Here is a 12,746-nt window from a genome sequence, read left to right as displayed (position 1 = left end):
TTATTATTATTAAATGTGCAAGTAACAAACTCTTTATCACAGGGGGAATACAAAGACATATAGAAGTTATCAGGTATTAACTGAGACCACTTGAGCCTCCTACCATTATAAATAGCCTTGGTGACACCATTAACACCTACCCTTGGGTCTTGGATCAGCGGAGACCAACATATAGAGACACACTCTGGATTGTGGTCACTAAATGGGCTCATTTTATCCCAATCTCAGAGATACAAGGAAAGAAGTTGCAGAGACAAGAAAGAAATTCAATGAAGGACCTGAATCCCCTCCCTGTAGAGGTTGGGTTGATATCGGCGGGGACATCTTATTGAGTAATACAACTAAGTTAAATAAGGTATTTAAACTTTTACCCTGATGATAATGTTCCAGGTGCATATTGGGCATAGGAAAGCATCTTGAGACTTGAAACGCCATTCACCGTCAGTTCCCCACACAAATGAACATTGAAATGAGCAGAGAGGTGCAGGGAAGAGGGGAGGGTATTATTTACCACTGGTCCCACAGAAGCTCATGACAGATCTGCCTACCTAATCCACATTTTTAACAATTACCTCCTCTTGCATAACTCCTGCATCGCACAAGACCCCCCAGTGTTTCATCCAGGTTGAAAGACTTTACTTCTGCTCCCCTAGAAGCAGAGCTTAATTTGTTTTGTTTTTTAAAGTGCCAGGGCCCGTCTTAGGAGGCCACTGCAGCTTGAACACCCATTGCCACTGCCAGGGCTGCCACTGATAATACCAACATAACTACTAAAAATCACACTCTTACCAGTGTGACAATGCAGACTGTTCACCAAAGCTATAAGGGCCTGATTCACAGAACTAACTTAAGACAAAATCCTAAACTTACTACTTTTGGTATTCATAGAAGGCATTTAGTAGTAGTAAAGTTAGGATTTTGTCTTAAGTTTGACTTAAGACAAACTTAAGACAGACTTAAGACAGACTTAAGTTAGGATTTTGTCTTAAGTCTGTCTTAAGTCTGTCTTAAGTTTGTCTTAAGTCTGTCTTAAGCAGTAGCGGTCCGTGGAGGGAGTTCCGTGGGGCGGTGAGGCGGGGCGGGGGAGGAGCAGGGTTGGGAAATGTAAACACCGGAATATGGATGAACGGAGGTAAGTACACATTTAAATAAATAAAACGAATTCCTTTGCGCGCGCTGCATCGCAAAATGCTATGCAGCGCGAGCAAAGAAATTAGTTTTATTTATTTAAATGTGTATTTACCTCCGTTCATCCATATTCCGGTGTTTACATTTCCCCACCCTGCCCATCCCCCGCCCTGCCTCACGGCCCCACGGAACTCCCTCCACGGACCGCTACTGGTCTTAAGTCTGTCTTAAATTTGTCTTAAGTCAAACTTAAGACAAAATCCTAACTTTACTACTACTAAATGCCTTCTGTGAATACCAAAAGTAGTAAGTTTAGGATTTTGTCTTAAGTTAGTTCTGTGAATTGGCCCCTAAGAGTCTCAAAATTATACAGACTGTGCCACCCTACAGCGGACTGCCATTAGCGCTAGTGTTAGGAATTAAGTGCTGGTGCCAAGCACCAGAAACCCCCGGCTCAAATTAAGCACTGCCTAGATGGCAATGCTGTTCGGCTGGACCTACAAGTAAAATCCTTCCTGCAAACATTGAAATAAGCCTTGTGACTGGTATAAAGAAGACCCTCACTGACAACCTACTACTGCACTCATGATCCCTTGATGACGGTCAATGATGAGCGCCCCCTCGGCCCCAAGTCCAACACTATTTCTGTGTGGTTTTAGATTGACCATACACAATTACACACAGCTTCCATTCCAACTCATCTGTTCATGTAACCCACTTACCTCAAAGGCCCTCATTCTGAGTGGAGTGCACACTGTGCTTGGGGGGTTACACCTTTCACCCACTTCTGAGTTTTACCAGGTTCCAAAGTTCACCCGGGGAGACCAAATAGCCTAATAAACACTAGCAGAAGTCCACGTAGTCACAATGATCTCACAGACAAAGAGTTGGAAAAGGAGGAATAAATACTTTTGTTCAACGAGAACAAAGAACCATAGGGAAAATCCTAAAAGGAGGACGGATTCCCATCACTCACCTAGGTGACATGCTTCATCATCTGGGATCTCCTCCTGGTTACACACTAAGGTTACCAAGGGCTACAACCTTCTGTCTATCAGAAGGGAGCTCACGGATGATTTCAAATGTGCTCTGATAGATGGAGCTCTATAGTATCTATCCAGAATGATGAACTAAAATTTCAGAGTGAGGGGCACAGTACAAGATCAAAAAGTGATAAAAAGTGCAATTTAAAATTGAATATCAAGAGAGAAAATATTTTAATGGGTATCTCTTGCTATCCAAACTCAAAACAGTGCAAGAGCAGTTTTAACAAAATAAAATCATCAACATCATTAAGAGAGACCCATTCTTTTCGATCCCTGAGCAAACTATTATTTGCACAGAAATCGAAATTACAAGTTTTATGGTAGATCACCATTTGCCTCACTCCTTTCCCCGGGTACATTGGCGGAGGCGAAATTTGATTAACTTTACAGGGGGACAATGCCCAAGCTATGGTGCGGAGAATGTTGCAGCCAGCACCAAAATGTGCATTTTATGCCCCCATTTTGAGGGCACAACATGTAATAGGAGATCATTATCGGAACTTTTAGATTCTGATCCCTGTGGTATTGGATTTTAAAAGGTGCGATAATAATCACTTCCCCAGAAGGGCCATTCGCAAACAGTGCTGATTTGTTTACATGCGCACTTTACTCCTGCGTGCCCAGAATAAGGAATTCGGTGCAGGATAGTACTACGTCCCTCATGTTGTTCCCCATTTGAATGATAGGAATGGAGTTTTGAGCCTGTTAGGAGTTCCAGCCTAGGTTTCTCCATTCCATTATACCTCCAATAACCTGCTGGCTCGGAATGGCGTCCTAAGTAGGTATGTGCCACATATTCTCACTGTCAAATAGCGTTTGTATAGGTATGCTTTCTGTGACCAATAGAAATGCTTTGGAATACTGGGCAGTAGCCCATTAGCGAGAGAGACCCTTAGGAAGACTATTCTCTGGACCGAAACACTCACTGCTGTGATGTCACGTATCTGCTTTCACCGTTAATAGGAATACATTTCATTAGAAGTCTGTTATGTGACTGCCAGGCTTAAAATCCAGTTATTTACTGTTTTTACATCACATCAATGAGAAACAAAATTAATTTTCCAGTTTCTGGGGCCTCATTACTTGAGGGCAGTTAACAGCCAGTATTCCCCCACCTCAGAATTACCAATACTGGGGGGCATCATTCAAGCCTTCGAGGGAGAGGGAGAATACAATGGATTTGGGGTTCAACCTTGAGGCTTCACTTATTAGGAATTACCATGGGAATCAGGAATACCACACCCAATTAACCCCAAGAATTCTCCATTTTCCAGTGGAGTTTTACCTGGTGATTTTAGCTGATTTCAGCACCCAAAATGTCCGGGTGAAGCACCCAGATCTGCGTATTTACTGGCACCTTAAAGTCCAAATGGGTTAAGGTGATTAACATCCTACGTCAGCAATAAATTAAGTCTATTGTGAAACGATGCAATTACGATGCTCATCTATAGGCTATCAGTCACAATGAAAGGTACGATTGACATGAAGTTTATTATCATTACAACAGAAATGTAATTAAACATAATTATCCATATGTAAGTTACCATATTACCACTGCTAATAATAATAATAATGACAATGATAACTCATTATTATTACTATTAGTAGTAGTGGTATTATTATTAGTAGCCCTATCTAGCACGCGCACCGTGACGCCAACGTCCTCCCGGCGCACGCGACCAGTCAGAGGTCACGTGGCGCGCACCTGGCCGCCCTGACCAGCACACGGACGTGGATTCATGCGAGACAAAAAAAGAGCAGAGCCGGGGAAGTGCACTCACTCAGAAGCTGCTTGTGGGAGTCGGTGAAGGTTCTGTTTCCGTGCCAGAAAGGGTTTACGAGGGGGGCGCATCTGCTGTTATCTGGAGGCAGAAAAAGATAAGACTGACTGCTCAGAGGAAGAAATAACGAGCCTCACGCACAGGAAGGAAAAATATACGTGAACATCTGGCAGGGGCGTACTGATAATCTATTCAGAGGTGTATATATTCTAAATATGTAGGATCAAAGTGGGTTATTGTTGCCAGATTCAAATTACATCTAAAATGGACACACACGGTGTTTAGGAGAGTGATTTTATTTTAAACTGCATCTGATTATGAAGAAGGTATGCTAGTGTTGTCATTAACATACGATTGCCAACAACAAAAGCTGAATGTAAACAGAAACATTTATTAATGTTATTAATAATACAGTAATATTAACACTATAGTAGGTACTACCGATAATATACAATTTTAAATAATAATAAACAATTACTCTCCCTATTAACATTATTATAAGAATAGTAGAAGCCGTACTAGTAACGGTGGTACTGAATATTATACCACTGATATGCTAAAACTGGAACTACTGTAAAAAAAAAAAATGACTCACAATTGCAAGTTCTCCAGAGTCCGGAGTGAGAGCTGAGGGGCTCCGAGTAATTGCGGAATTTCTCCAGTTCTGAAGAGTCGATGATGTACCAGAAGTCTGTTCCCAGCGCCACCACCAGAAATGTGAAACTCAGAATGCCAGCAAGCGCTACAAAGAGGGACACAGCGCTGAGTTTGAGCTTCATGCTGGCTTCATGTGCTACAAAGCCATGTAGGCAGTGTGCGAGTGTTGCAGCCGCACATTTACCTGCCCGGCGAGCAGCACGCTGCAGCTGGATCGATGTGGGGCTCCCGAAGGCAGCAGCCACCTTCCGACTTCAGAAGCTGCGCGCCTTCTGTCCGACCGCTCGAAGCCACAGCGATCACACAGGCTGTCTGGAAACGTCGCTGCGGGCTGCTTCCCAGGAGGGCAGCGAGATGGAGACAGAGCCTCACACAGGACGAGGCACGTACCTGCTCCGCGCTCAGGCCGCACGAACGGTACCACGGACCCCGCCTGCTCCTGTGCTCCCCCGCGGCGTCCCAGGACGGTTGCTGCGTGGACAACAGCCATCTCATCTTAGGGCACTGCGCCCACCCCACTTTCCCACTGTGACAGAAATGGCTTTCGATCCGGTGAATTTCGACAATCGGGGTTGAAAATAACAGCACAAAGGAGGTTTCTAGAAAACAAAAAATACATTAACCTTTGTAAGCAACATTAGTATCGTAAATAATTCTACTATTGTGATTATTACTGTTATTATAATTGACAACGTCATTATTCTTATAACTTGTACTAGTAATAATAATGTTCATATTGTAATTAGCCCCCTTTTCTTCTTCTTTTGATCACTTACAATAATAATTACTACTACCACGACTACAACTGCTAATAATATTGCTATAGTAAATATTATTACTGTAGTAATAACATCACTAATTATGAAAACAAATCTGACAATAACAGCACCATTACAACTACAGCTAGTGCTAATAATCTTTATAGCATTGTTAACCACTTATCTAACACACTCTACACACTGAATTTTCTCTTTGCATGATAGCTATCCCGAGTGATTTACATCACTGCACTAGAGGCTCGAGGACAATGGTTTCACCGCAGCAGCTTGTAATTGGTTATGTAGAAGCAGATCCCTAAATCCCACACCTTGTGTACAGTACAGCTTCTACAATTTTAGTCAGAGGGATATCCATTGTAGACGCGGGTTCCTGTAATTTATTTGATTTTTCTGATAGTGCACGCTGCAACCAGAATAATCGCTTTCCAATTAATTCAAGTAGCTATTACTTAAAGACTCACATTTTGTTGACTTCATAAGGAGAAAGCCTAAGTGAGCCCTGCCACAACCCCGCCTGTCACGTGTAGTTTACATAAAGTCGCTGAAGTTGGTACCAACCCAACTAATTTACACAGGGTCCTTTGCAGCCGTCTAGATTTTTTTTTTTAAATTAATGAATACAGAAATACCGTTTTGCATATTTCCTATAATCATTTCTCACTTCTTAGACCACTCAGAATGGTGTGGTCAACCGTTAAACTTTCCTTGGAATCCCTAGGCCCCTAGGTGGTATTGAGAAAGAATATCGGAAAAAAATCCCCATGACAAAATATCGAGTCTAAAATATCGTGATTAGGAAATATGGTCAGCAAGTATATCGATGTCGAGAATATCGATTTTAAGTAAGTAATATCGATTTAAAAAATATAGAAGTCATTAATATAGTTTGCAAAAATATAGTTGTTTAAAAGATCGTTTTTTTAATCAGTGGTATGTATTTTAGTATATATTTTAAATGTATGTGATTTAATTTTTAGTAGTTATTAAAATTAATGTAATTAGATTTTGTGTTTTTAAGTTTTGTAGTGGGTTGTGGGTTTATGGGGGAATTGGATAGGAAGTAACTTAATTATGATAAAATAATTTTTTTTTATTCAATATTATTTACTTAATTGATGTATAATTGTGCTTTACATTTTTTGTGGGTACATTTTATGTGTGGGTTGTGGCTTTATAGGGCTAAAGGGGGGGGGAAGTAATTAATTTGTCATTAATTAATACTTAGTTGTCAATTAATATTAATTAATTAATTGATAATTAATTCTGTTAATTGTGTAGATTTATTTAGGTGTGTGTTGTGGGGTTATAGGGGTAAAGAGTTGGAAGTAATTTATTTTAAAATAATTAATATTTATTTGGGAAGTAATATTAATTAATTAATTGATAATTAATTATGTTAATTGTTTAATAAATAGTTTTTAGATGCTGTTTTTGGATATATAGGGGTGAAGGGTGGGTAGTAAATACATTTTAATTAATTTATAATTAGTTGCTAAATACTATTAGTTATTTAATTGAAAATTAATTTTAATTGTGTAATGCAGTTTTTTTCAAAATTTAATTTTAGATGCAGGTTGTGGTAATTAAAGAGGTAAAGGGTGAGAAGTGAATTAATTTTAATGAATTATAATTTGTTTTTTAACGCATAATATTTGTTTAATGGATAATTAATTATGTTAATTTTGCAATGTCATTTTTCTTTGTAGATTTTAGATGTGGGTTGTGGGTTTTGTAGGGGTATGGGGTGAGAAGTAAATGAATTTCAAGCAATTGATAATAATTTTTTTAAATGAATATAATTGAAAATTTAATAATTAAATATTCTAATTATGTAAATATTTTTGTGTTAAATGTTATGAGTGTGTTGTGTGTTTTATGGGGGTATATTGTGGGAAGTACATTAATTATAATTAATGAATAATTAATATTTAAAATAGTTTATTGGTGGATATTTATATTAATAGTGTAAATATTTTTTTAGGTACAGCTTGTCAGTTTTGTAGTGTTATAGGGATGGAAGTAATGAAACTAAATGTATGTAATAAATTATGTTTTTGTTCATAAATATTTTCTAAATCGAAAATATTTATTTACATGAAAATGATTTTTGTATTTTATTTATAATTTTATTAGGTATTTGTGATGTATATTTAACATTGTAATATTTTTTAGAAAGTTTATTATTAAACATTTTTATATTATTTTTCAACATATTTATATATTTTTATTTACTTTTTTTCAAAAATAATTTTATTTTGTTGAAGATATTCTGTTTGTTTTAATATTGAACTGACTGAATTGGGAAGAGTACATTTTACCTCTCCGCCATCCAACACTTTCCCTACTGGTGCATTTATTGGAATGGGAATAGTATATTTTACCCCTCCACATCCAACGCTTTCTCTACTGTTGTACTGTCTGGAGTGGGAATAGCAAATTGTACCCCTCCGCTATCCATTACTTTCCCTACTATTGCACTTATTAGAGTGGTAATAGCAATTTTTACCCCTCCGCAATCCAAAACTTTCCCTACTGTTGTACTGACTAGAGTGGGAATAATAAATTTTACTCCTCCCCTATCCAACACTTTCCCTACTGCTACACTCATTGGAGTGGTAATAGTAAATTTTACCCCTCCGCAATCTAACACTTTCCCTTCTGTCATAGTGATTGGAGTGAGGATAGTACATTTTACCCCCCTCATACTCCAACAGTTTTTCTAATGTTGTGCTGGCCGGAATGGGTACAGTAAATATTACCTAGCTGCAATCCAACACTTTTACTACTGTTGCATTTATTGGAGGGAGATTTGTAAATTTTAACCAGTTTTATAATTTTTGCGTTGTGTAACGTGGGAGTAGTACATTTTTTATATATTTATTTTAAATATTTTGCATAATTTGGTGTAAATTGTAATGAGAATAGTATATGTATTACATTTTATATTTTTACATTTATTTGATGCTGTTATCATTTATATCATTATGTTTTTGTTTATTTAAAATTATATTATTTTTAATTCATATTTTTATCTGTAAAATTAGTTTTACTAAATTTTAAGTTGTTTATTTTTTTTTAATTTAATTAGAACAGTTTGCTTTTTAAAGATTTTATGTTAATGGTATAGGTACTTATATATGCACCGGGAAGCCTTGTCTTCTGTCCTACGTTATGCAGCCAGTGATCAAGGGCGGGATGACGCCCGAAACGCGTTTGGCAAGATGGAGGAAGGGTGCATGACAGGCTGCGTATGACCACCGGCAGTACGTGTGTGATACCCCCTCGTGTGTGGCTTTCCACTTTGGGCAACCTTTTGTTTTGAATATATATATATATATATATATATATATATATATATATATATATATATATATATATATAGATAGATAGATAGATATATATATATATATATATATATATATTCCAAACCAAAAGTCAGTCTCGTACGCTCACAGGAAGAATACAGGCAAACAACAATCTTGATATCCAGTTTTAATCCACACAACGCGTTTCGGCGAAAGCCTTGATCACGTGATCAAGGCTTTCGCCGAAACGCGTTGTGTGGATTAAAACTGGATATCAAGATTGTTGTTTGCCTGTACTCTTCCTGAGAGCGTACGAGACTTACTTTTGGTTTGGAATTGAAGCACCAGTACGCTCCACCGGAGTGTGCGCCACCCTTCGAGGGTTCCAGCGTTCCAGTAGGAGTCATTTGCAAGTTTATATATATATATATATATATATATATCCCATGCTTGCAGTCTCAAAAGAATCCGTGTCCACGGAAAGCAGAAACCACGCAGATCCAAAGTCAGGCACAATAGATGTTAATTTATTTTAAAGCCGAGTCTTCACAAACATCTGACGCGTTTCGGGCATCCGCCCTTGCTCACAGACAATCAGTTAAATAAAATGAGCCCATTTTATACATCAAGGCTTTCAATTGGCTGCATTTTTTTCACCATTTTTTTACACCATGTGACATTTAGAAAGTGAAGACACATTACTCAAACTTAGAAAGTCTGTTTTCCAAACAATTCATATTGGACCACATTAAACATGCTGTGCAACTAAATAACAGGTTAAAATCCAAAACCATCAGGCGCAAATAATGTATATGTTCTAACATAATAATTATGCAAAACATATATGAATACGTATCATTATTTAGTATAAAATACATAAAACTCCATAGTCAGTGTTTCAATGATATCCAATCTTAATTGACCGTGCAAATAACGCAATAAAGTGCAAATATTTTAGATTAAAATTCAATATATATACAAATAATGTGCAAATTACGCAATAATATAAACACAAAAATTGTGCAAATAATGCAAGATTGTCAATAATTCAATATATTTTTTGGATATAAGTACCAAACCATGGAGATGAAGATGCAAAAAATGTCAAAACGCATATAATGCAGTTAGCATGTTCAGATAATGATTATATTGTACTGAAAAACGCCTGAGAGTTGAGATATAAAAAATGTTATAAAGCATTGTGAGTGAACTCACTATTATTGATTGTATGGTCTGAGCAGACATATCAAAGAGTCTATGTCTAATAAATGAAGTGAAAAAAACACATTTATATATTCCTGAATCATGTAATTAAACACACTAGGAAAAATAAAATTGTGAATATAAAGAAAAAATGGGATCAAAAATGGAAATTCATAATATATATACGTGGAAGCAGGCAGGGAAATACACTCCATAGAAATCTTACCATATATAATACATAATGCGAAGTTAAAGAAATACATGTAGATCCTCAGTTGTATTAAGCCCATTAGGGAATCTGCTGTCTAGTTTTAAAATAAATTCAGATTCTAATATTCTAAGCATTTTATCACGGTCACCCCCTTTCTTGGTTTTAGGAACTGAGGCAATTACAAAATAATTAAGGCATTGTAAATTGTTGTTGTGACAAGCCTTGAAATGCCTCGCCACCGGATACGATGCATCATTGTTTACAATGGCACGTAAATGCTGAAGAATCCTAACATGTACTGGTTGCCGGGTACTCCCGACATATCTAAGATCACAGGTACAAGTTAGTACATAGATAGCGAATTCAGTTTTACAAGTAAAAGATCCACGTATATCAAATGGATCTGGTCTGAATGGTGTGCAATATTGGTTGGTGTTTTTACCAAATTTGCACGCTCTACATGTAGAGCAGCGCTTGAACCCCGGCCGGGATTTCAACCACTCTTCTTGTTTTCTGAGCTCGGGAAACTCATGGCAAACTTGGGTCCTTAAAGAGGGTCCCCTCCTGTATGTAATTATTGGCCCATCCGGTAATCTAGGTTTTAAGACCAAATCAGTTTTTAATAACGGCCATCGTTCTTGAATAATGGACCTGATTTGTCTCGCCTGTTTGCTGTAGGCTATAATGAGCCTGGGGTCTGGCTGTTATTTGTAGAGTCATTATCAACAGAAACATTAGGTGTTGTTAATAATAGTGACTCACGAGTTCTGGCTTCCATTTTAAGAACTGCATCCCTCAAGATAGATTCCCTATAGCCTCTTTGCCTAAATCTTTCCAGAGCTTCAGTAGTACAAATTTTAAGATCATCGGCTTCACTGCAGATCCGCTTGAGCCTCAATAATTCTCCAAACGGAATATTATCGATAACATGTCTAGGATGTGCACTGCTGGCATGAAGAGTATTATTTCCAGCAGTGCTTTTTCGATAAAGTTTATTAGCTAAATGATTCTGATGTACAAATACTTTAACATCTAAAAAATCAGCTTCACACTCACTGATGGAAGAGGTGAATCTAAGATTTTGCTGATTAGTGTTAAGTGCAGTGACAAAATTGGTCGCACTGGCAGAATCACCACGCCATAAGATAAAAACATCATCAATAAATCGCATCCAAAGTACCACATGCTCTTTGTACATATCATGATGTGTTAGTCTGAGGACATGCTCCTCCCACCAGCCTACATGTAAACATGCATAGCCGGGAGAGAAGCATGCCCCCATCGCCACACCACGCTTCTGAATGTAAATATCATTTCCAAACAGAAAAAAGTTGTTATTAAGACACCAGCTGGTAAGTTCCATCAGTAATTTGTTATGGTTATAACAATTAATCGGCCTTTTGCCCAGGAAAAATTCCAAGGCCTTTAGTCCAGATGCATGGTCAATACTTGTATAAAGCGATTCGATATCTAAGGTGATAAATAGCATATCATCGCTCCAACCAGCATCTTTAATCTTACCAATGAAGTCCCCAGTATCTCTGATGTAAGTAGGAAGACCCTTTACCAAATCCTGCAGGAAGTAGTCGATATATTCAGTCACATGTTCCGCTACTCCTGCAATGGCAGAGATAATAGGTCTCCCAGGCACTGGAACAACTTGTTTGTGGACTTTGGGTAAAAGATATAATTTAGGTAGTAAAGGATGCTCAACATGTAGAAACTCAAATTCCTGTTTGGAAATCATGCCTTCTCTTTTCCATTTCATCAAAAGTTTTTTCAGGACTTCTCTGGCTTCATTGAAGTCCTTGATGGTACTCTTGGAATAGCATGATGGATTATTGAGCTGATTCATTGCTTCCCTGATGTAGGCTTCCTGTGGCCAGATAACCACGTTACCTCCTTTGTCAGCAGTGGCCACAATAATCCTATAGTCATCACTCAATTTTTTGGTTAACAATGCATAATCCTTTTCATGCTGGCTTTTATATCTTTTTTTGTGTTTGATCCTATGGTGTAGCTTTTTAAGATCATCTACAATTATATCTTGAAAAACATCAATAGAGTCCCTAGGCATTGTGGGGATGAATTTCGATTTAGGTTTGAACGGACTCAGGTTGGCTCCTAATTGTTCAACCGAGGCCATTCTAAGCTCCTCCTGAGTGGAAGTCATGTCAAGATCAATCGTATCATTAGTAGCCAGTTGATGCATTGTCAAAAAGGTTTTGGTGTCTCTCGCATGTAAATTCAAGGGGTTCATTACAACAGCAGTGTCAATGGTTGAATCCTTTTCATTCTCATTATGACCCTCCTTGACACAAAAGAACTTTTTTAATTTAAGTTTTCTGATGTAAAGATAAATATCAACTCTCGTTTTTGTATAGTTGAAGTCTGAAACCGGACAGTATGTTAATCCAAGGCTTAGAAGTTGTTTCTCGGCTTCAGTAAGGGTGACTGTGGATAAATTTATAATTTCATTATTTATTAATGCTTTTTTCGCCAATATTGCTTTTTTTGTTTTTTGGGCGATTTTATGCTTTTTCCGACGTTCACTCCTCCTTTTATTACATCTTGTTCTTTTTGCTGTTGAGTCTTTGGTGGTGGTTTGGTTCGTGGTCGAAGTGTTTGGAGCCTGT

At 37.6% G+C, this 12,746-nt stretch overlaps 1 protein-coding gene across 1 annotated transcript in view; it reads right to left on the bottom strand.

The window, feature by feature from the left end:
• Nucleotides 1–4,769, bottom strand: part of TMEM114 (transmembrane protein 114) — a 797,325-nt gene extending 792,556 nt beyond the window's left edge. The window contains exons 1-2 of the mRNA XM_085628184.1: nt 4,551–4,769; nt 3,956–4,036 (exon numbers count right to left, since the gene is read on the bottom strand). Of these exons, the coding sequence (XP_085484310.1) occupies nt 3,956–4,036; nt 4,551–4,734 (265 nt within the window). The 5' untranslated portion in view covers nt 4,735–4,769. The remainder of the gene's footprint in view (nt 1–3,955; nt 4,037–4,550) is intronic.
• Nucleotides 4,770–12,746: the final 7,977 nt, after the last annotated feature.

This window comes from Triturus cristatus, chromosome 10, assembly GCF_964204655.1.
Source record: "Triturus cristatus chromosome 10, aTriCri1.1, whole genome shotgun sequence".
NCBI lineage: Eukaryota > Metazoa > Chordata > Amphibia > Caudata > Salamandridae > Triturus > Triturus cristatus.
This window is presented reverse-complemented; position numbering and strand designations above follow the sequence as displayed.